General features: G+C 44.1%; 1 protein-coding gene across 3 annotated transcripts in view; it reads right to left on the bottom strand.

The window, feature by feature from the left end:
- Window positions 1–24,711, bottom strand: part of vwa8 (von Willebrand factor A domain containing 8) — a 474,906-nt gene that overhangs the window by 229,413 nt on the left and 220,782 nt on the right. For all 3 annotated transcript variants that reach the window (XM_041211497.1, XM_041211500.1, XM_041211499.1), the window contains 3 exons: window positions 22,798–22,904; window positions 17,425–17,531; window positions 8,295–8,366 (listed from right to left, as the gene is read on the bottom strand). In XM_041211497.1, the coding sequence (XP_041067431.1) occupies window positions 8,295–8,366; window positions 17,425–17,531; window positions 22,798–22,904 (286 nt within the window). The remainder of the gene's footprint in view (window positions 1–8,294; window positions 8,367–17,424; window positions 17,532–22,797; window positions 22,905–24,711) is intronic.

Raw genomic sequence — 24,711 nt, 5'->3', positions numbered from 1 at the left:
ATTGTGCAATCTTCTACAAACTCACAAGGGTTCGAATTCCAACCAGAGAGGCTGATGTACAAATACGTAATACGCTTATATAACATATTACTTTGTGTACTATTTTGAAATAGGTGTTAACCTGCTGATTTTCAGGGCTGAGTTCTGTGTAAAAATAGAACACATAGTACTATAGTACAAATCATTAACCGTAAACAAAAACAGAATTACCTGGAAAAACTGAGCAGGTCTGGCAGCATCGGAGGAGAAGAAAAGAGTTGGCATTTTGAGTCCTCATGACCCTTCAACAGAACTGAGTAATATCAGGAGAGGGGTGAAATATAAGCTGGTTTAAGATGGGGGGAGAGGGGTGTGGTTGTAGGGACAAGCAAGCAGTGATAGGAGCAGATCATCAAAAGATGTCACAGACAAGAGAACAAAGAGGTGTTGAAGGTGGTGATATTATCTAAACAAATGTGCTAATTAAGAATGGATGGCAGGGCACTCAAGGTATAGCTCTAGTGGAGGTGGGGTGGAAAGAAGGGCATGAAAAGGTATGGATTTAAAAATAATGGAAATAGGTGGGAAAAGAAAAATCTATATAAGTTATTGGAAAAAACAAAAGGGGGAAGAAACGGAAAGGTGGTGGGGATGGAGGAGGGAGTTCAAGACCTAAAGTTGTTGAATTCAATATTCAGTCCGGAAGGCTGTAAAGTGCCTGGTCGGAAGATGAGGTGCTGTTCCTCTAGTGTGCGTTGGGCTTCACTGGAACAATGCAGCAAGCCAAGGTCAGACATGTGGGCAAGAGAGCAGGGTGGAGTGTTAAAATGGCAAGAGACAGGGAGGTTTGGGTCATTCTTGCGGACAGACCGCAGGTGTTCTGCAAAGCGGTCGCCCAGTTTACGTTTAGTCTCTCCAATGTAGAGGAGACCGCATTGGGAGCAACGAATGCAGTAGACTAAGTTAGGGGAAATGCAAGTGAAATGCTGCTTCACTTGAAAGGAGTGTTTAGGCCCTTGGACGGTGAGGAGAGAGGAAGTGAAGGGGCAGGTATTGCATCTTTTGCGTGGGCATGGGGAGGTGCCATAGGTGATCGTTGAGGAGTAGGGGGTGATGGAGGAGTGGACCAGGGTGTCACGGAGGGAACGATCCCTGCGGAATGCCGCCGGGGGGGGGGGGGGGGGTGTAGGAAAGTTGTGTTTGGTGGTGGCATCATGCTGGAGTTGGCGGAAATGGCAGAGGATGATCCTTTGAATGCGGATGTGATAAGTCCTCACTTATCACCCCACCAGCCTCCACATTCAAAGGATCAACCTCTGCCATTTCCGCCAATTCCAGCATGATGCCACCACCAAACACATCTTCCCTTCACCCCCCCCAACAGCATTCCGTAGGGATCATTTCCTCCGTGACACCCTGATCCACTCCTCCATCACCCCCTACTCCTCAACCACCACCTATGGCACCTCCCCATGCATAGGCAAAATATTCAACACCTGCCCCTTCACTTCCTCTCTCCTCAACATCCAAAGGCCCAAACACTCCTTTCAAGTGAAGCAGCATTTCACTTGCATTTCCCCCAACTTAGTCTACTGCATTCGTTGCTCCCAATGCGGTCTCCTCTACATTGGAGAGACCAAACGTAAACTGGGCGACCGCTTTGCAGAACACCTGCAATCTGTCCGCAAGAAAGACCCAAACCTCCCTGTCGCTTGCCATTTTAACACTCCACCCTGCTCTCTTGCCCACATGTCTGTCCTTGGCTTGCTGCATTGTTCCAGTGAAGCCCAACGCAAACTGGAGGAACAGCACCTCATTTTCCAACTAGGCACTTTACAGTCTTCCGGACTGAATATTGAATTCAACAACTTTAGATCTTGAACTCCCTCCTCCATCCCCACCCCCTTTCCGTTTCTTCCCCCTTCCTTTTGTTTTTTCCAATAATTTATATAGATTTTTCTTTTCCCACCTATTTCCATTATTTTTAAATCTATACCTTTTATGCCCTGTTAGTCGTTCCACCCCACCCCCACTAGAGCTGTAGCTTGAGTGTCCTGCCATCCATTCTTAAATAGCACATTCGTTTAGATAATATCACCATCTTCACCTCTTTGTTCTTTTTTCTTTTGATTATCTGCCCCTATCACTGCTTGCTTGTCCCTACAACCACACCCCCCCCCCCCCCCCCCCCCCCCCCCCCCCCCCCCCCCCCCCCCCCCCACCACCACCTTAAACCAGCGTATATTTCACCCCTCTCCCGATATTACTCAGTTCTGTTGAAGGGTCATGAGGACTGAAAATGCCAACTCTTTTCTTCTCCGCCGATGCTGCCAGACCTGCTGAGTTTTTCCAGGTAATTCTGTTTTTGTTTTGGATTTCCAGCATCCACAGTTTTTTGTTTTTATACACACTTTGCACCTGTTCCAGCATTCGTAGTTTTTTGTTTTTATCTCTGCATTAACTGTATGTGAGCTTGGTCAATTAGAACTTCTATCCTATATTTTTTGGAGGATGCAGAATAAGGAATGTTTGGCAGTTCTCAGGTATATGCAGCAAGGAAGGGATTGAACAGTCATTACTGTACCTTAATGTACAGTGGGTCAAATTAAGTTCTTGGACCAACAGTTGTCCATACCCCACAGATGAAATGCAATATTAAAGTACATGCATCTTTAGAATATTCATGCTGAGAAGCAGAGAATACCAGAACAGTTTCTATATAAACTCAGATACACAGTTGTTACAGATACTCTAGAATAGTGGAAATAATAATCTATAATCCAGCAGCACACACTGTTCCTGAGCACCAAATCTCAGAGCCACGGCAAATCACTGTGTGGCCACAGTGTGTTGAAATTGGAGCATTCTTGGGAGATCACTAGAAGTGTAGGCTCAGCAGAATGGGGTGTCCTCTAAGACCTCTAGTACTGAAGGGGGAGTAAGCTGCCATTTCAGGTGAGTGAGTGATAGAGTACCTCAGGATGGAGGTGCTTTCTCTCCAATTTTTTAAACTTAAAAAATTAAAACTTAAAAATTAAAACTTAAAAGCAGCCAGGTCACCATCGAGAAGGGGATTCCCCAACACAGAGTGGCCTACGGCTGCAGCTGAAGCAAGGGAGGCTGGGTGGGCCTCAAAGCCTGCCTGGAGTTCTGGCCCTCTGATCTGCCACCCAAAGGCTACCTCAGGCAGCTGGCCTAGTCTCTGGGAGAGCCTGTACAACAGGCCTTAATAGAACTTCAAGGACCCTTAACTGGCTGCCCACCACTTGTGATGGGTAGCCCTGGTGCACATGCAACCTGCTCCAGGAAAACTGCTCAGAGGTAAGATGAACTAGGCAAACCAACATGCCAGCCAACGGTGTGAATTTCCATGCCTGTTCACTCCATTGAGCCCTCAAAATCAATTCCTAATTCCTTTAATCATCTTAAAAACCTCAATTAGAGTGCCCCATATTCTGCTACATTCAAACAATACAAGCCTCGTCTAAACTCATTCTCATAATTTAACCAAGCAGTACCATTATTATTCTGGTAAATTTGCCCTCCATTCCCTCCTAAGCCAATATATCCTTACTGATGCATGGTGCCCAGAACTGAATGCAAATTTCCAGATGATGTTTAAACAGACTTCTGTACAACTGTAACAGAAATCCCACCTCTTTGCAATGTATTCCAGCCCCTTTAAGATAAATGCCAACATTCTATTAGCCTTTTAAATTACTTTTTGCATTTATCTACTAGTTTTCTAATGATTTTAGTACGTGACCCCTAAATCTCACTCGGCTTTTACAGTTCCTAGTTTCTCACCATTTAGAAAATGCTTTGATCCATCATTCTTAGATCCAAAGTGGACAGCTTCACACTTCTGCACACAATGTCACAATTTTGTCCACACGCATAATCAATCCACACCCCTTCACAACTTAATTACTTACTCTGACACATAATATCATTTGCAAACTTGGATATATAGCTCATTATCCCTTCATCTAACCCTTTATAGAGATAATGAGAAGCTGAGGCCCCAATAGAGTTCACATTAGATGAACTGGCTTGCATAGCCATTTCTATTCCAACCCTCCTATCTTCTAATCAATGTTGCAAAAGGTCGAACACATTTTCAAAATTACGATCTTGCTTTTGTAATCTGTGGATTAGATTTCACGTAGCACCGTGGTCCCTGCACCCCCAGTGAAAAAAACATCAGGGAAGCTCACTCAGCAGAAGAAAGAATCCCACCTCCGAGAGATGCCCGCCAATTGGAGGACAACAACCCTCCTGTACCAGCAGTGCCATTGGTAGCAAGGGCCATTCCCAATACTGCACTAGGGAGCTTGAGGAGACATTCAGTGTTGGATTGGGGCTTGGTAGGCATTTGGAGATCTCACCAGTATCATACTGGCAGGCCTTGGCCAAGGGGTTGGGGGCTGGGTTTGAGAGGCCAAGGACAGAGGGGAACCTGAGGGGCAGAGGGGGGTTGGGGGTCACATTGGGGGCCGTTAAGTAGGGACCCCACCTTTGCCCGCCACCAGCCTGTGCAGGGAAATTTGCTGTGCTGGGTGCTTGACATGGGCTTCTATCGTAGCTGGTCAAATCCCAGTAGTGACTGGGTCAGGCTCTTAAGTGAACATGAATTGCCCACTTAAGGGCCTCAATTGGCCTACAGGCGGGTGGACTGCCCAACACCATGCAAATTAATCTTCATTGCTGATGCTGTGTCTATGAAAATGTTCTTTTAAATTAAACATTTACAATTGGTGGAATAGGTGTTTTCATTCGGCTACTGCAGCTAACCTTCATGTCTTTTGTCTAATATCAGTTTAAATTAATTGCAAGCCACAAATAGCTTGCATTGAAGCTCACTGATGTGCAAATATATGCATAGTTAGGGAACAAGAACTTGATAATGAATCAGAAAATAGCTTTGGATAAATTCTCCTGTCTCATGGCCAGATCCACAACTTATAATGATTTTTTAAGCTTCATTAAAAATGAATGAATCTTCTCAAGCACACAGTGCCTACTGTTTTGATCCTTTAATGTTTAGTGCAGCACTAATCTGGAAAGAGCAAAGCCAGTGAACTTCTTTTCACTAATTACAGCCATGACCCAACCAAAGATGAACAGCAAAGCTTTGGCATTTGCAGTCATTTCTGAACAAGTGCAACCTTGGGCATCACTTTAAAGGAAGGGAATGGGTACTCACAGGAGTAGCAGGAACGAGGGTCATGAAAAAAGACTTGCATTCATCTAGCACCTTTCACAACCTCAGGAAGGCAATTATATAAATACTAACTTTGCTGTAAAGCAATAATGTGGCCACAATTTTAATATAGGAAAGAAAGGCTTGAAAAGTCACTGCTTTTTGCAGTGAATCAAGGCTAAGGGAGAATCTAATTGAGGTTTTCAACATTCTGTGAGGTTACAAGAGAGTAAATTATGCTAGATTATTTTCACCACACTTTCCTCAGTGCATTCCAGCCCGAACCACTTGCTGTGTGGAGAAATTTTTTCTCATTTCACATTTGCTTCCTTTGCAAATCACTTTAAATCTGTGCCCTCTTGTTCTCGATCCTTTTACCAGCGGGAACAGTTTCTCCCTGTCTACTCTGTCCAGCCCCTTCATGGTTTTGAACACCTCAATCAAATCTCCTCTTAGCCTTCTCCTCTCCAAGGAGAAGAGTCCCAACTTCTCCAGTCCATCTTCCTAACTGAAGTTTCTCATCCCAGGAACCATTTTTGTAAACCTCTTCTGCGCTCTCTTCAATGCATTTACATCCTTCCTAAAGTGCGGTCCCAGAACTATACACAATATTCCAGCTGAGGCCTAACTAGTGTCCTATATAAGTTCAGCATAACCTCCTTGCTCTTGTACTCTATGTCTCTATTAATAAAGCCTAGGAAACTATATGCTTTATTAACTGCTCTCTCCACCTGTCCTGCCACCTTTAATTACTTATGCACATATACTCTGAGGTCCCTCTGCCCCTGCATTTTCTTTAGAGTTGTATCCCTTATTTTATACTGTCTCTCCATGTTCTTCCTACCAAAATGAATCACTTCACACTTCTCTGCATTGAACTTCATCTGCTACTAGCTGCTGGTGCAGACACCATTGGCCCGAAAAAGAAATGGCAGAAAATGTAAATACTTACTTTACAACAAAGGATTCTGAGTACAGTGGGCTACAGCTTAGGGTCATAACTGGGCAAACACACCGCACAGTACCCAACAACTTACAATTATTTCTATTGTAGGTAGGTAAAAATTAATTTGATAGCTAAATTATTCAGATTAAGGATGCCATATTTAAAATTACATTCTCCCTTTTCTCCATTTGTTCCCTGAAGGCATGATGTATCCCGTATTATAATGTACAGAATCAAGGGGACTCAAAACCTGAGGTGCCATTCCTCATTCGTGAGCAATACTGCACTGTGAACATACAAAATATAAAGTATTCAGCCATGGGAGGTGGGTGGGAGGGAAGTCAAAGAAAAACATACACTGAACTCTGACCGATATCAGCTGGGGCAAGACAGCAATCCCACTTAATCCTATCTGGGTGCTAATGACTCAGAATGATCACACAAGAAGATATAAAGTAGTTGTTTGGTAGTACAGAACTTGAGTATTGCTGAAAAAAGAGACATTTCAAAGCTTTTCATCTTTCATCAGGACACTTGCAAGAATACCAATATAAGGGGAAAACAACAATTTATACTGTATGTGAAGAGAGTGTTGATTGGTTGGCAAGTGGACTCTGATTGGTAGTGGCATTGCCATGGAGAATGCACCAGTGATGGTGATGGACAGTTAAGTGCCAAGCATTGTTTGAAATTTAAACCAGGCAGCTTGCCCCTGATTGGTCATGGCATTGCCCTGAAGAATGAGTCAGCAAATGGCTGTCACTTATTTTATTTAGCGGAAACAAGACGTGTTCTTTCTGTCGGCAAAGAACAGGGCCCTGTGTATTAATATATGTAGCTTCCAGTACACGCAAATGTGCCACACAGAGCCCGACTGACAATCTTAAATTGGTTGCCAATGTAATTTTTTAGCTGAGGGTTATTCAGCAAATGTTGTCCAACTGCAGAATCACATCTAATGTTGGACACTGTGTTTTGGGTTTTGTAAGCACGGGCTGGTTGGGTACAGTCTGTACCTTGCCTGTTATGAACAGCGGCTGGGACATGCTATTTGATATGATCCGCAAGTCTTTGGAACATACAGCCTAAATACCAAGCTTCACACTGGCACTGAAATTCATATACCACATAACTCATTTTGGAGATAGGCAGCATCCTGTTAGTGGCAAATACCACTCATGTTGCTACTGCATAGTAGCGGCATGAAACAGCTTGCTTCACCTGTTGTTCAAATTTTTGAGATACCTTGCCCGACCAAGGTAACCTGAGGTAGACTGGGCACTTTTCAGGGCTGAACGTGATGGCCTTAGGCCCATCATGAGTTTGCATGATATACAGCAAAATGATCTGATCAGGGTAGCCATTATCCTGCAGGATGCCTTCGGTGCCCCTATTTCGGCATCAAGCTTGCATGGTAAGCAAATGGCTCGGGGCCCTATTCACAAGGTTTTTCAGCAAAATATGAAGTACAAAATATGCTGGATGTATCGTTAACATTTCAAGTCCGCATGACTCTTCTGTTGAAGAGTCATGCGGACTCGAAACGTTAACTGTGCTCCTTTCCACAGATGCTGCCATTCCTGCTGGGTTTTTCCAGGTATTTTTGTTTTTGTTTTTGATTTCCAGCATCCGCAGTTTTTTGCTTTAATGCTGGATGTATTGCATCTTTTGGAAGTGATGGGAAAGAAATCCAGTTAAATACAGATTATTTTATAGTGGGGAGGTCCTGTAGCAGTGGTAGCATCTCCAAGTCCCAGTCCATAATATGGCCAAACAGGTTGACTGTCAACCAGTAAATCCTTCCAAAATGCCTGTTGGCAGGCAGTAAAAAGTGGGAGTTACCTGGTCAGCCATACTGCAGAAGGCAATGGCAAACCACTGCAGTATTTTGCCAAGTATAATCATGGACCAATCCAATTGAAGTCCACGGTCGCCAACACCCTAATAGGGCATGGTACCTGAAGGAGGAGGAGGGATTAAGATACTTTGAAGTTATAGTTATCTGTCAATTTGATACTGTAGCTTGTCAACTATTCAAAGGTCACATTTTACATTTCTTGATCCTGAGGTTTTATCTGAGGCGCGGTGTAATTAATCAGTGGTGGGCAGGGTGAGGTTTGTTAAGTAATTAACTACAAATTCACTCCTTCAATATTAAGGACTCACCTGATTTCCAACCAGTAGAAGATGTTCCCCAAGCAGAAAGTCCTTGAGCATATCTTCCATCACCTCCATGTGCTAAAGAAATACCAAACATCTCAAGTGAATATTTTAGTTAAAATGAAGGAAAAGCCTTATGACTTTCCTGTTGCATCAATCAAGGCAACTTGGATAATGCACTGTTAAGAACATTTAGGGTTATCGAACCAAGTTAGCTGGGTGGAGTTAAGATTTAGATCAGCTATGGTCTGATTAAGTGGGGGAACAGGCTTATGAGACTGAATGGTTTACTCTTGTTCCTGTGTCTAATGGAATATTCTGACACTAGAATGCAACCATATATATTCAGGGTCAGGCTTCTCAATTTAAGATGAATTATAAATAGCCAAGTCATTTGGTCAATTATAGTTTAATTGCTGTGCTGAGGGGTGTTTACAAATTGGCAGGTACATAAATGATAGTCAAAAATGAGAAAAGTGAGTATTTCAACATGCCTTGATTTGTTAATGGAAAGTTTAATTTTTAAGCTGCTTTGCTTTTATCAGAGTTTCTGCTGCAGAGAAGGAAAATGCCTGAGAAAAGAGCAAGTTATGTTTCCATATTGGACATAATCTTTACAGCTGGATTATCTCGAAACAGTGTGAAAAAGCAAAGTTGATGCTTTGTACTGCAGAGTGGGTCATCACGACTCGCGAGTTTACTAAAATAAAAGCAAAAATACCGAAGCTGGAAATCTGAAATAAAAACAGAAAGCATTGGAAATACTCAGCAGGTCTGGCAGAATCTATGGAGAGAGAAATAGTTAAGGTTTCAAATCAAATATGATTCTTATTCAGAACTGAAGGAAGGTAGAAATGTGATGGGGTTTATGCTGTTGAAAGGGGGAGGGGGGAAGGAAGGGCAAAAGGGAAGGTCTGGGATAGGGTAGAGGGCAGCAGATATTAAATGACAAGGATGTCATGGAACAAAAGGCAAAGGGAGTGGTAAAGTTTGTAGTAAAGAAACAAAGCATTGGTTCAGAATGTGAATGACAGAATAATGCACAGCTGTGACTGAAAGCAAAAACATGAAGGCCAAGATTCAGACTGGCACGTGGCCAAAAAAAAAGATTCAAATGAAGAACAGGGCTTATGATCTGAAGTTGTTGAACTCATTGTTGAGTGCAGGAGGCTGTAAAGTGCCTAATCAGAAGTTGAGGTTATGTTCCTCACGCTTGTGTTGGGCTTCACTGGGACACTGCAGCAGGTTGAAGACAGAAATGTGAGCATGAGAAAAAGGTGATGAATTAAACTGGTAAACAACCGGAAGCTTGCGGTCAAGCTTGAGGACTGAGTGACGGTGTCCTGCAAAGCTTTCACCCAATCTGCGTTTGGTCTCCCCATTTTAGAGGAGACCACATTATGAGAAGCGAATTCAGTAGACTAGATTGAAAGATGTGCAACTGAATCGCTGGTCATCTGGAAGGAGTGTTTGGGGCCTTGCACAGTGAGGACAGAGATGATAAAATGGCAGGTGTTATATGCTCTGGATTGGAAGAGCATGAGGTGTTGGGGGCAATTGAGGAATGGGCTAGGGTGTCATGAAGGGAACAGTCCCTTCGGAATGCTGACAGAGTAGCAGAGGGGAAGACGTGTTTTCTGCCCTTTTAAGCTTTTTTTATTCTTTCACAGGATGTGGGTGTTGCTGACTAGGCCAGCATTTAATGACCATGCCTAATTGCCCTTTAGAAGATGTGGTGAGCTGCCTTCATGAACCGTTGCAGTCCATGTGATGTGGGTACACCCTACACTCTTAAGTACTGGGAAAAACTATTGGCACTAAAGGCTGCCAAGTACCCTGGAGCTGATGGCCAGCATTCTGGGATCTTAAAAGAAATGGCTGCAGAGACAGTGGATACTTTGTTTGTAATCTTCCAAAATTCCCTGGATTCTGGAAGGGTCCCAGCGGATTGAAAAACAGCAAATGTAACACCTCCATTCAAGAAAGGAGGAAGACGGACAGCAGGAAACTATTGGCCTGTTAGCCTAACATCTGTCAAAACAAAAATACTTGAATCAATTGTTAAGGAGGACCTTTAGAAAATCATAATCCAATCAGGTAGAGTCAACATAGTTTTGTGAAAGAGAAATCATGTTTGAAAAATTTATTAGAGTTCTTTGAGGAAGCAACAAGCAGGGAGATTAAAGGAGAACCAGTAGATATGGTCCAATTGGATTTCTAAAAGGCATTTGATAAAGTGCCAAATAAAAGGTTTCTACACAAGTTAAGAGCTCATGGTGTTGAGGGTAACATAATTAGCATGGAGAGAGGACAGGTTAGCAGACAGCCAGGATAAATTAGTTGTTTTTGAGTTGGCAAATTGTGCCTAGTGCCACAGGGATCAGTGCTGGGACCTCAACTATTTACAATCTATATTAATGATATGGATAAAGGGACCAAGTATATGCAGGCTATATTTGCTGATGACACAAAGATTGGTAGGAAAGAAAGAAGGCACAAAGAGTCTGCAAAGAGGTCAGGATAGGTTAAGTGAGTGGACAAAAATTTGGCAGATGGAGTATAGTATGAGAAATTGTGAGCTTGTCCACTTTGGCAGGAAGAATAGAAAAGCAGAATAGTATTTAAATGGAGAGAGACTGCAGAATACTGCGGTACAGAAGGATCTAGGATCTAGGTACATGAATCACAAAAAGCTAGCATGAGGTACAGCAAATAATTAGGAAAGCAAGTGAAATGCTGGCCTTTATTACATGAGGGTTGGAATATAAAAGTAGGACAGTGTTGCTACAATTATACAGGGCCTTAGTGACACTGCACCTTGGTCTCCTTACTTAAGGAGGGATATAATTGCATTAGAAGCAGCTCATAGAAGTTCACTCAACTAAGTCTTATGAGGAAAGGTTGAGCAGGTAACTCCATATTCCATATTCCAAATTGGAGTTTAGAATAATGAGAGGTGATCTTATTGAAAACATATGATTAGGGGGGACTTGACAGGATAGATGCTGGGAGAATGTTTCCACTTGTGGAGACGTCTAGAACAAGAAAGCATAGATTAAAAATAAGATATCTCCTATTTAAAATGGAGATGAGGAGGAATTTTTCTCTCAGAGGGTCATTAGTGTTTGGAATTCCCCTTCCCAGCAAGCAATGGAGGCTGAGTCATTGAATATGTTCATGACTGAATTAGACAGTTTTTTGATTGATAAGGGACTCAAGGGTTACAAAGGCCAGGCAGGAATGTGGAGTTATGCCCGCAATCAGATCAGCCATGATCTATGGAATGGTGCAGCAGGCTCAAGGGGCCGAATGGCCTACTTCCGCTCTTATTTCTAACAATTGATATCTAATTTGATATCTGCTGCCGATGACAAACCAGCACTGTGGATCTGCACCTGGAGCCCCAGGGTCCATCTCCAGGGATAACATGGGCACGTGCTATTCTCCATTCTCTCATTCTTCTTCACATGGAGTGATTAACACTTGGGAATTGACTTCTGGGAAAGAAGAATAATTCTAGAAAGAATTAGATGCTGCAGTGAAAGAAGGATGGGGTTGTTCTGGTTGGAGGAATCAAGATGGGCCAAATGACCGCTCTCATCGATAAGTATCTGCAACCTTGTGAAATGGAAAAGAATTAGATCTGTGACAGAAAAAAGTTTGGAAATCACTTGACTCTAGAGATATGAAGCTGTTGGTAATTTAAAGAATAATCCAGGCCAGAACAGCACATATTTATTGCTGTTGGCAAGTTGTCCAATGAACAGAGAGGTCATTTGGAATGACTGCCAAAGAATCTAGGTTAGTATTAATAAGGCCAAATAACTCAGAGCATTCTAACTGTTTGTTAGCATCTGATCAATTGTTTTTCTTAGCAAAATCTGTTCAGTGAATAAAGAATATAGGTTAAAAAAACAGGTCAGGCAAATCAAATTTCAAGTGACAACTTATCCACACAATGGAAACATTCCACATGCTCCAGCTGTTAGGATTCCTCCTGACAAGCAAAATTTGCCAACAATAATTTGATACTCTGGTCACTTGTCCAAAAGCTCTGTAACTGCTAACCTCCATTTGCTGTCGATAACAATATGTCCCTCATTTACACATCCTGCTCCACCTGCTACGGTCATATTGACTTGTAGCAGCAGTGACTTTGTTAACAACATGACATGTCCAACATTGGACTACATTACAATTTAGCTTGATCTTCCCTCAATCTATATCATTTTGGGGAATAAAAGAGGGGAAAATTGTTTTGTGCTGTTTTCAGGAGGAAACATTCAGGGTGCATAGAGCTGGAAATGAGTTTCCGAGCCAACATGGGATGAAATATGTATCTTTGAAATAACCTGAACACTGGAACAGCCTGAACTACACTGACAATCTAATGAGTTGCAGCTCTTCAGAACTTAGCACAAATAGAAATTCTCATCCAATAAAGCAATGGAGTGTTAATTTTATTTGTTGAGACTAGTGATCTATAGAAAAGGCTCCCTTTGATGGCGGAAGCAATCATTGATTCATTCCTGTACAAAGTATATGGATTTTTTTCCGGAAACAACATATTAGGCTACACTACATGAGTAATTGGAGACATGACATGTGGTTTGTGTAACGTAGAACCATAGAAATGTTATGGTACAGAAAGAGGCCATTTAGCCCATTGTGCCAGCGCCGGCTGAACAAACTTGCTGCCCATACTAATCCCACCTTCCAGCCTTGCAGGTTACAGCACTCCAGGTGCAGATCCAGGTGCCTTTTAAATGAGTCAAGGGTGTCTGCCTCCACCAACAAGCCGGGCACCTAATACTTTCTGGGTGAAAAGGTTTTTCCTAATAACCCCTCTAATCCTTCTACCAATCACCTTAAATCTGTGCCCCTGTTAACTGACCTCTCCACTAAGGGAAACAAGGCTTCCCTATCTACGCCCCTCATAATTTTGTACATCTCAATTAAGTGACCTTCAGCCTCCTCTGTTCTAAGGAAGACAACCCTAGCCTACTAATCTTTCCTCATAGCTGCAATTTTCCCCAGCTTTGGCAACATTCTTGTAAATCTCCTCTGTACTCTCTCCAGAGCAACTATGTCCTTGCTGTAATGTGGTGACCAGAACTGTACACAAAATTCCAGCTGTGGCCTAACTAGCGTTTTACACAGTTCCAGCATTCCATCCCTGCTTTTGTATTCTGTACCTCATGCAATAAAGGAAAGCATTCCATATGCTTTCTTTTGCACCTTATCTACCTGTCCTGCCACCTCCAGGAACCTGTGGGGATGCACTCCAAGATCTCACTTCCTCTACCCCTCTCAATATCCTCCTGTTTATTGAATATTCTATAGCTTTGTTTGCCCTCCCAAAATGCATTACCTCGCACTTCTCCAGACTGAATTCCATTTGCCACTTCTCCATGCACTCAACCAAACCATTGATATAATTCTGGAGACAACAGCTATCTTCTTCAATATCAACTACACAGTCGACTTCTGTGTCATCTGCAAATTTCCTAAGCATGCCACTCACATTTAAGTCCAAACCATTAACATATACAACAAACATCAAGGGACCCAACACAGCACTGTGGAACGCCCTAGAAACAGCTTTCCGTTCGCTAAAACATCCATCGACCATTACCTTTTGGTTCCTATTGCTGAGCCAATTTTGAATCCAACTCACCACATTTCCCTGTATCCCATGGGCTGTTACTTTTCTGAACAGTCTGCCATGTGGGATATTGTCAAATGCCTTACTAAAATCCATGTAGACCACATCTACTGCACTACGCTCATCAATCCTCCTTGTTACTTCCTTAAAAAATTCAGTTAAATTAATAAGACATGACCTTCCCCTAATAAAACCATGTCGACTATCCCTGATTGATCCGTTCCTTTCTAAGAGACAGTTCATCCTGTGTCTCAGAATTGATTCTATTAATTTTCCCACCACCGAAGTCAGACTGACTGGCCTATATTTATTTGGCCTATCCCTTGCACCCTTTTTAAATAATGGTACAATGTTTGCAGACCTCCAATCCTCTGGCACCTCTCTTAGTGAGGATTAAAAAAATGATCCTCAGGGCATCTGGTATTGCCTCCCTGGCTTCCTATAACATCCTGGGATACAATCCATTCGACCCTGGTGATTTATCCACCTTCAAGGATGTCAGTCACTCCAGCATTTACTTTCTTGTTATTCTTATTGTATCTAATATTTCAGACTCCTCTTTAACTAGAATGTCTGCATCATCCCTCTGCTTAGTGAAGATAGAGACAAAGTACTCATTGAGAACCCTGCCCACATCTTCAGCATCAACGCACAAGTTACCACGTACATCTCTGATAGGCCCTAGCCTTTCCTTCGTTATTCTCTTCCTCTTAATTTACTGATAAAACATCTTAGGATTTTCTTTGATTTTACCTGCCAATATTCTTTCATATCCTCTTTGCTTTCCTGATTTTATTTTTTACTTCATCCCTGTACTTTCTATACTCCTCTAGGCTTTCTAACGTATTAATTTTTTGCGACTGTCCTAAGATTTCTTTTTTTGCTTTATCTTACCCTCTATGCTTCTAGATAACCAGGGGGCTCTAGATTTGGTAGGAGCACCCTTTTCCTTTGTGTGGACATGTCCACACTATGTCCGTAGAATCTTGCCTTTGAATGCCGCCCACTGGTCTGTCACTGATTTCCCTTCAAGTGGCTGGAACCAGTCCACTTTCGCCAGATCACCTTTCAACTTTGTAAAATTTGTCTTTCCCCAATTTAGAACTTTTAGTTCTGTTCTATCTTTATCCTTTTCCATAATAATGTTAAATCTAACCGTATTTTGGCCACTACCTCCAAAATGATTCCCCAATGCTACTTCACCCATTTGCCCAGCTTCATTTCCTAAGACTAAACCTAGAATTGCACTCCCTCTCGTTGGGCTTCTCTTGAATGCAGTTCAAGGATTTTGTGTTCTCTGTGCCTATTACACTGCTTGTATCCCAGTTGATATTAGGATAGTTGAAATCCCCAACTATTACTGCTCTATTGTTTTTGCACTCAGAAATTTGCCGACATATTCGCTCTTCTAACTTCCTTCCACTATCTGGGGATCTATAGTACACTCCTAGTGGTGTGGCTGCCCCCTTTTTGTTATACCTCTGAGCTCAACCCATATGGCCTCATTTGATGCATTTAGTATATCATCCCTCCTCACAGCTGTAATTGATTCTTTAACCAATGATGCTACACCCCCAACTTTATTATCCTCCCCTATCCTATCTGAACACCCTAAATCCAAGAATATTGAGCTGTCAATTTTGCCCCTCTTTAAGCCAAGTTTCCGTTATAGCAATGATATCATGCTACCATGTGTGCCCTCAGCTCCTTGGCTTTGTTGGTATACTCCTTGAGCTCCCATATGCAACTTTTGGCAGTACTTGGGAGGAACATGTAATTTTACACCTATGGTTCCCAAATTTCTCCAGTACTGGAGTTTTTCTCATCTAATTTTTGTGTCTACTATAGATAGAATGGCAGAACAGTTACAGCACAGAAGGAGGCCATTTGGCCAGTCGTGTCTGTGCTAGCTGTCTGATGGAGTAATTTACCTAGTGTCACTCCCCTGCCTTTTCCCCGTAAACCTGCATAATTTTCCTTTTCAGATAATGATCCAATTCCCTCTTGAATGCCTCGACTGAACTTGCATTTGCACCAGCTACATACGTGTACACAACAACTTGCATTCATACAGCACACGTAAGGTAGTAAAACGTTCCAAGTGCTACATAAACCAACATAACAAAAAGATAATCCAATGGGCGATAAAATTAATTACACTGCTACCTAACTGTTAAAGAGTACAAGGTGGAATCATAAAAGCCATGTACTTTTAAAAAGATAATAAAAACTGACTCATACACTCAACAGGTCAGAAGCATTGGTCCTGACTACTGTCATAAGACCTGAAATGGTTACATACTTTCTTCTCTGCACAAATGCTGCCAAGTAATTCCAGCATTTTCCACAGAAAATCTGCTTCCATTGTTGCTTCATCGTTGCTTGCAGACTCCCAGGAGAAGTCCCTCATTCAAAGACACTTAGTGCTTCATGAAAGGGGGGTGGGGGTGCTGCTGGGAGCCACCCCCTTGCTCTTGCTGCTGACCCCCCTCCCCCATGATTCACAGCCTACGACCACCCCTCCCACCATCACTCACCTCTGACTTGGGATCCAGTGATGATCCCAGGCCTCTGGTGGGTGTTGTACCAGCAGCGGACACCACCTCCCTGGTGGCGCTGCCATTCAATAGATCCGTTGGCCTCTGATTAGCTAGCAGCTCTCGGCCAGTGGAACCTCTGCTCCTGGGATCTTTGATCCCAGTGATGGACTGACAGTGGTCCGTCAAATGCCTGCGTGGACCAATATGTAGTGGGCCTTCTCAGAAAGAGCTTCTCATCAGCTTCTATCCTCTGTTTCCATATCTCTTTATTCCAAATTTTTACAACTCTCTATCTAGAAAATTCTATAATATTAGCATGGTTTGTGTTTCAATCACCAATTCTAGTAATTATAAAACTGCAAATACAAAAAATCTTTCTCATGCTCTCTGGCTTAAACCTTAATCTTGCACTGGACCCATCAACGCCAAGTAAGGTCTTAGCTACGATGTTCCAGCCATAGAGTGGCTCAGTGGCAGCATTGTTGGCTCCAAAGCAGAAGGTTGTGGGTTCAAGACCCACTCCAGAACCCAAAATCTGGGTTGACACTCCAGTGTTGTATTGAGCTCTCCTGAAGGTGGGATCTTTTGGATCAGCCATTAACGTGAAGCCCCAACTGCCCTCTCAGGCGGATGTGAAAGATCCCATGGTACTATTCGAAGAAGAGTAAGGGAGTTATCCCTGGTTTCCTGACCAATATTTATCCCTCAACCAACATCACTAAAACAGATAATTTGATCATTATCACATTGCTGTTTGTGGGTGTTTGCTTTGCCCAGAATTGGCTGCCATGTTTCATATATTAGGGCAGTGACTACACTTCAAAACGTACTTCCTTGCTAAAAGCATTTTGGAACATGAAAGTTGCAACAAGAATGTAAGTCCTTCTTTTCCCTTCATGACGGCAACTAGAAATCTGAAAATCAAAATTACCTGAGTGTTTTCATAAAAGAGAACGTCTGGTACTTTCATCTTTTCATCTGGATTGTACAATGGAACAGAAACCTTCCCAATTGTAAGAATCCCAGAATTGATTTCACCTGGAATTGCAGACAGATCACTGATTTAATATTTGCAATATAAAGAGATGTATCTGAGCTTTGCATTTTGCACTCATCAGGACACTTCACAAGAATACGAAGAATAATATGAGGGGAAAACAATTTATTCTGATGTGAAGAGTGGCATTGCCATGGAGAATGCACCACAGGCATTGCCCTGAGGAATGAGTCAGCAAATGGCTGTCACTTATTTTGTTTCGCTGAAACAGGTGCAAAGTTTGTATAAAAACAAAAAACTATGGATGCTGGAAATCCAAAACAAAAACAGAATTACCAGGAAAAACTCAGCAGGTCTGGCAGCATCGGCGGAGAAGAAAAGAGTTGACATTTCGAGTCCTCATGACCCTTCAACAGAACTATGTGAATCCAAGGAGAGGGGTGAAATATAAGCTGGTTTAAGGGCAGGGCGGTGGGGGGGCGGTGGGGGGGGGGGGCGTAGTTGGGTGGGGTGGGAGAGAAGTGGAGGGGGGTGGTGTGGTTGTAGGGACAAGCAAGCACTGATAGGAGCAGATCATCAAAAGATGTCATAGACAAAAGAACACAGAGGTGTTGAAGTTGATGATATTATCTAAACGAATGTGCTAATTAAGAATGGAGGGTAGGGCACTCAAAGTATAGCTCTAGTGGGGGTGGGGGAAGCATGATATTTAATAATAATGGAAATAGGTGGGAAAAGAAAAATCTATATAAATTATTGGAAAAAACAAAAGGAAGGGGGAAGAAACAGAAAGGGGGTGGGGATGGAGGAGGGAGTTCAAGGCCTAAAGTTGTTGAATTCAATATTCAGTCCGGAAGGCTGTTAAGTGCCTAGTCAGAAGATGAGGTGTTGTTCCTCCAGTTTGCATTGGGCTTCACTGGAACAATGCAGCGAGCCAAGGACAGACATGTGGGCAAGAGAGCAGGGTGGAGTGTTAAAATGGCAAGCGACAGGGAGGTTTGGGTCATTCTTGCGGACAGACCGCAGGTGTTCTGCAAAGCGGTCGCCCAGTTTACGTTTGGTCTCTCCAACGTAGAGGAGACCGCATTGGGAGCAACGAATACAGTAGACTAAGTTGGGGGAAATGCAAGTGAAATGCTGCTTCACTTGAAAGGAGTGTTTGGGCCCTTGGACGGTGAGGAGAGAGGAAGTGAAGGGGCAGGTGTTACATCTTTTGCGTGGGCATCGGGAGGTGCCATAGGTGGTGGTTGAGGAGTGGACCAGGGTGTCCCGGAGGGTACGATCCCTACGGAATGCCAACAGGAGGGATGAAGGAAAGATGCGTTTGGTGGTGGCATCATGCTGGAGTTGGTGGAAATGGCGGAGGATGATCCTTTGAATGTGGAGGCTGGTGGGGTGATAAGTGAGGACAATGGGGATCCTATCATGTTTCTGGGAGGGAGGAGAAGGCGTGAGGGCGGATGTGCGGGAGATGGGCCGGACATGGTTGAGGGCCCTGTCGACGACCGTGGGTAGAAAACCTCGGTTAAGGAAGAGGGAGGACATGTCAGAGGAACTGTTTTTGAAGGTAGCATCAACGGAACAGATGCGACGGAGGTGAAGGAACTGAGAGAATGGGATGGAGTCCTTACAGGAAGCGGGGTGTGAGGAGCTGTAGGAGTCCTTAGGCTTCTAATGGATATTGGTGGACAGTCTATCACCAAAGATTGAGACAGAGAGGTCAAGGAAGGGAAGGGAAGTGTCAGAGATGGACCACGTGAAAATGATGGAGGAGTGGAGATTGGAAGCAAAATTAATAAATTTTTCCAAGTCCTAATGGGAGCATGAAGCAGCACCGAAGTAATCATCGGTGTACCGGAGAAAGAGTTGTGGAAGGGGGCCAGAGTAGGATTGGAACAAGGAATGTTCCACATACCCCATAAAGAGACAGGCATAGCTGGGGCCCATGCGGGTACCCATAGCCACACCTTTTATTTGGAGGAAGTGAGAGGAGTTGAAGGAGAAATTGTTCAGCGTGAGAACAAGTTCAGCCAGACGGAGGAGAGTAGTGGTGGATGGGGATTGTTCGGGCCTCTGTTCGAGGAAGAAGCTCCATCCCCCACCAGGATGGTCTGAGGGCCCTTAGCTACTTCCTCAAACAGAGGCCCGAACAATCCCCATCCACCACTACTCTCCTCCGTCCGGCTGAACTTGTTCTCACGCTGAACAATTTCTCCTTCAACTCCTCTCACTTCCTCCAAATAAAAGGTGTGGCTATGGGTACCCGCATGGACCCCAGCTATGCCTGTCTCTTTATGGGGTATGTGGAACATTCCTTGTTCCAGTCCTACTCCGGCCCCCTTCCACAACTCTTTCTCCGGTACATCGATGATTACTTCAGTGCTGCTTTATGTTCCCATCAGGACTTGGAAAATTTAATAATTTTGCTTCCAATCTCCACCCCTCCAGCACTTTCATGTGGTCCATCTCTGACACTTCCCTTCCCTTCCTTGACCTCTCTGTCTCAATCTCTGGTGATAGACTGTCCACCAATATCCATTACAAGCCTATCGACTCCCACAGCTACCTCAACTGTACCTCCTCACACCCCGCTTCCTGTAAGGACTCCATCCCATTCTCTCAGTTCCTTCGCCTCCGTCGCATCTGTTCCGATGATGCTACCTTCAAAAACAGTTCCTCTGACATGTCCTCCTTCTTCCTTAACTGAGGTTTTCCACCCACGGTCGTCGACAGAGCCCTCAACTGTGTCCGGCCCATCTCCCGCGCATCCGCCCTCACGTCTTCTCCTCCCTCCCAGAAACATGAGAGGGTCCCCCTTGTCCTCACTTATCATCCCACCAGCCTCTGCATTCAAAGGATCATCCTCTGCCATTTCCGCCAACTCCAGCATGACGCCACCACCAAACACATCTTCCCTTCACCCCCCCTATCGGCATTCCATAGGGATCGTTCCCTCCGGGACACCCTGGTCCACTCCTCCATCACCCGCTACTCCTCAACCCCCACCTATGCCCACGCAAAAGATGTAACACCTGCCCCTTCACTTCCTCTCTCCTCACCGTCCAAGGGCCCAAACACTCCTTTCAAGTGAAGCAGCATTTCACTTGCATTTCCCCCAACTTAGTCTACTGCATTCGTTGCTCCCAATTCGGTCTCCTCTACATTGGAGAGACCAAACGTAAACTGGGCGACCGCTTTGCAGAACACCTGCAATCTGTCCGCAAGAAAGACCCAAACCTCCCTGTCGCTTGCCATTTTAACACTCCACCCTGCTCTCTTGCCCACATGTCTGTCCTTGGCTCGCTGCACTGTTCCAGTGGAGCCCAACGCAAACTGGAGGAACAGCATCTCATCTTCCGACTAAGCACTTTACAGCCTTCTGGCCTGAATATTGAATTCAACAACTTTAGGTCTTGAACTCCCTCCTCCATCCCCACCCCCTTTCTGTTTCTTACCCCTTCCTTTTGTTTTTTCCAATAATTTATATAGATTTTTCTTTTCCCACCTATTTCCATTATTTTTAAATATTTTATGCTTCCCCCACCCCCACTAGAGCTATACCTTGAGTGCCCTACCATCCATTCTGAATTAGCACATTCGTTTAGATAATATCACCAACTTCAACACCTCTGTGTTCTTTTGTTCTTCTGTCTGTGACATCTTTTGATGATCTGCTCCTATCACTGCTTGCTTGTCCCTACAACCACACCACCCCCCTCCACTTCTCTCCCCCCCACCACCTTAAACCAGCTTATATTTCACCCCTCTCCTTGGATTCACATAGTTCTGTTGAAGGGTTATGAGGACTCGAAATGTCAACTCTTTTCTTCTCCGCCGATGCTGCCAGACCTGCTGAGATTTTCCAGGTAATTCTGTTTTTGTTTTGCAAAGTGTGTATGTTCTTTCTGTCTGCAAAGAACAGGGCCCTGTGTATTAATATATGTAGCTTCCAGTACATGCAAATTCGCCACACTGCGAGTCCAACTGACAATCTTAAATTGGTGTCAGTGTAATTCTTAGCACACTGAGGGTTATTTAGCAAATGTTGTCCAATCGCAGAATCGCATCTAATGTTGGACAGTGTGTGTTGAGTTTTGCAAGCACTGGTTGGTTGGATACGGTCTGTACCTTGCCCGTTGCGAACAACGGCTGGAACATACTGTTTGATATGATTCACCAGTCTTTGGGATGTAGCCTACATATTTAGTGTCACACTGGCACCATAAGTTTGGTCTTATTGGCAACCTTGTGAATAGGGCCCGAGCCATTTGCTCAGTATACAAGCTTGATATTGAAATAGGTGCATCCAAGGCATCCTGCAGGATAATAGCTACCCTGATCAGATTATTTTGCACTGTATATCACGCACACTCATGAATGGGCCTAAAGCTGTCACTTTCAGCCCTGAAAAGTGCCCAGTCTACCTCAAATTACAGGAAAGGTATCTCAAAAATTTGAGCAACAGGTGAACTATGCAGTGGCAACACGAGTGGTATTCGCCAATAACAGGATGCTGCCATCACGCCAAAATGATGTTCTGCCTATCACAAAAATGAGTAATGTGGTATACAAATTTCAGTGCCAGTGTGATGCTAGGTATGTACGTCCCAAAGACTGGCGGATCATATCAAACAGCATGTCCCAACAGCTGTTCACAACGGGCAAGGTACAGACTGTACCCAACCAGCCTGTGTTTGCAAAACTCAAAACACAGTGTCCAACATTAGATGTGATTCCACGAATGGACAATATTTGCCAAATAATGCATAGTGTGCTAAGAATTACGCTGACAACCAATTTAAGATTGTCAGTTGGGCTCGCAGTGTGGTGCATTTAAGTGTATTGGAAGCTACATATATTAATACACAGGGCCCTGTTCTTTGTGGATAGAACAAACATGTACCCACATTGCACCAGTTTCAGTTAAACAAAACAAGTGACACTCACCAACTCAATCTTCAGGGCAATGCCTTGACCAATCAGGATTTAGCTGCCTGGTTTAAATTTCAAACAATGCTTGGTAATTAACTGTCAATCACCATCACTGGTGCATTCTCCATAGCAAAGCCACTTGCCAACCAATCAGCACTCTCTTCATACACTGTATAAACTGTTGTTTACCTCCTCATATTGCTATTCTCGCGAATGTCCTGATGAGTGCAAGACTAAAAGCTTAGACATGTCTCTTTTCTCAGCTATGTTCAAGTTCTGTACTACCAAACAACTGTTTGTAATATTGTACAAATCATAGATGGGATTATTACAATTCAACAGGGTTACAAAGAACCAGAGTGAAATTGAACTTACATCTGATGTTAGCCTTTTCCTGTTGCTCCACATCATCAGATGTTGCCTCAATTCCTGAATCCTTCAGATTCTTCTGCAAAGTTGATCGGACGAGGCTTGGCAAAAACCTGGAGGAACAAGTGCATGTTTATATTTGGCTTACCCTGATATCTGCTGTGTTAGCCACAATGTGCTTGTTATGAAATCATGTCACTGTTTTTTAAACAATTCTCTGTTGGGGAAACCCTTTAAATTGGGACTATGATGAACAAGTGGTTATGGGGTTAATACCCAACATAATAAATTTGTTTGACTCATGCCAGATGTTTTACAATACTTTTCTAGGCTCAATTTAAGAGATCTTCCTCCCACAGCTTCCAACCTGATAGTCGCCCAACCTCGGACAGCCTGCTTCTATCTCCTACCCAAAATCCACAAACAGAACTGCCCCGGTAGACCGATCGTCTCAGCTTGCTCCTGCCCCACAGAACTCATTTCTCGTTATCTTGACTCCGTTCTCTCTCCCCTTGTCCAGTCCCTTCCCACCTACATCCGTGATTCCTCTGACAGCTTACGTCACATCAACAATTTCCAGTTCCCTGGCCCCAACCGCTTCCTCTTCACCATGGATGTCCAATCCCTCTACACCTCCATCCCCCACCAGGATGGTCTGAGGGCCCTTAGCTACTTCCTCAAACACAGGCCCGAACAATCCCCATCCACCACTACTCTCCTCCGTCCGGCTGAACTTGTTCTCATGCTGAACAATTTCTCCTTCAACTCCTCTCACTTCCTCCAAATAAAAGGTGTGGCTATGGGTACCCGCATTGGCCCCAGCTACGCATATCTCTTTATGGGGTATGTGGAACATTCCTTGTTCCAGTCCTACTCCGGCCCCCTTCCACAACTCTTTCTCCGGTACATCGATGATTACTTCAGTGCCGCTTCATGCTCTCGTCGGGACTTGGAAAAATTTATTAATTTTGCTTCCAATCTCCACTCCTCCATCATTTTCACGTGGTCCATCTCTGACACTTCCCTTCCCTTCCTTGACCTCTCTGTCTCAATCTCTGGTGATAGACTGTCCACCAATATCCATTACAAACCCACCGACTCCCACAGCTACCTCGACTACAGCTCCTCACACCCCGCTTCCTGTAAGGACTCCATCCCATTCTCTCAGTTCCTTCGCCTCCGTCGCATCTGTCTTCAAAAACAGTTCCTCTGACATGTCCTCCTTCTTCCTTAACCGAGGTTTTCCACCCACGTTCGTTGACAGGGCCCTCAACCGTGTCCGGCCCATCTCCCGCGCATCCGCCCTCACACCTTCTCCTGCCTCCCAGAAACATGATAGGGTCCCCATTGTCCTCACTTATCACCCCACCAGCCTCCGCATTCAAAGAATCATCCTCCGCCATTTCCGCCAACTCCAGCATGATGCCACCACCAAACACATCTTCCCTTCACCTCCCCTATCGGCATTCCGTAGGGATCGCTCCCTCCGGGACACCCTGGTCCACTCCTCCATCACCCCCTACTCCTCAACCCCCTCCTATGGCACCACCCCATGCCCACGCAAAAGATGCAACACCTGCCCCTTCACTTCCTCTCTCCTCACCGTCCAAGGGCCCAAACACTCCTTTCAAGTGAAGCAGCATTTCACTTGCATTTCCCCCAACTTAGTCTACTGCATTCGTTGCTCCCAATGTGGTCTCCTCTACATTGGAGAGACCAAACGTAAACTGGGCGACCGCTTTGCAGAACACCTGCGGTCTGTCCGCAAGAATGACCCAAACCTCCCTGTCGCTTGCCATTTTAACACTCCACCCTGCTCTCTTGCCCACATGTCTGTCCTTGGCTTGCTGCATTGTTCCAGTGAAGCCCAACGCAAACTGGAGGAACAACACCTCATCTTCTGACAGGGCACTTTACAGC

Source organism: Carcharodon carcharias, chromosome 18 (assembly GCF_017639515.1).
Source record: "Carcharodon carcharias isolate sCarCar2 chromosome 18, sCarCar2.pri, whole genome shotgun sequence".
In the NCBI taxonomy this organism is placed as follows: domain Eukaryota; kingdom Metazoa; phylum Chordata; class Chondrichthyes; order Lamniformes; family Lamnidae; genus Carcharodon; species Carcharodon carcharias.
The sequence above is the reverse complement of the archived record's forward strand: the minus strand, read 5'-3'. Positions and strand labels throughout refer to the sequence as shown.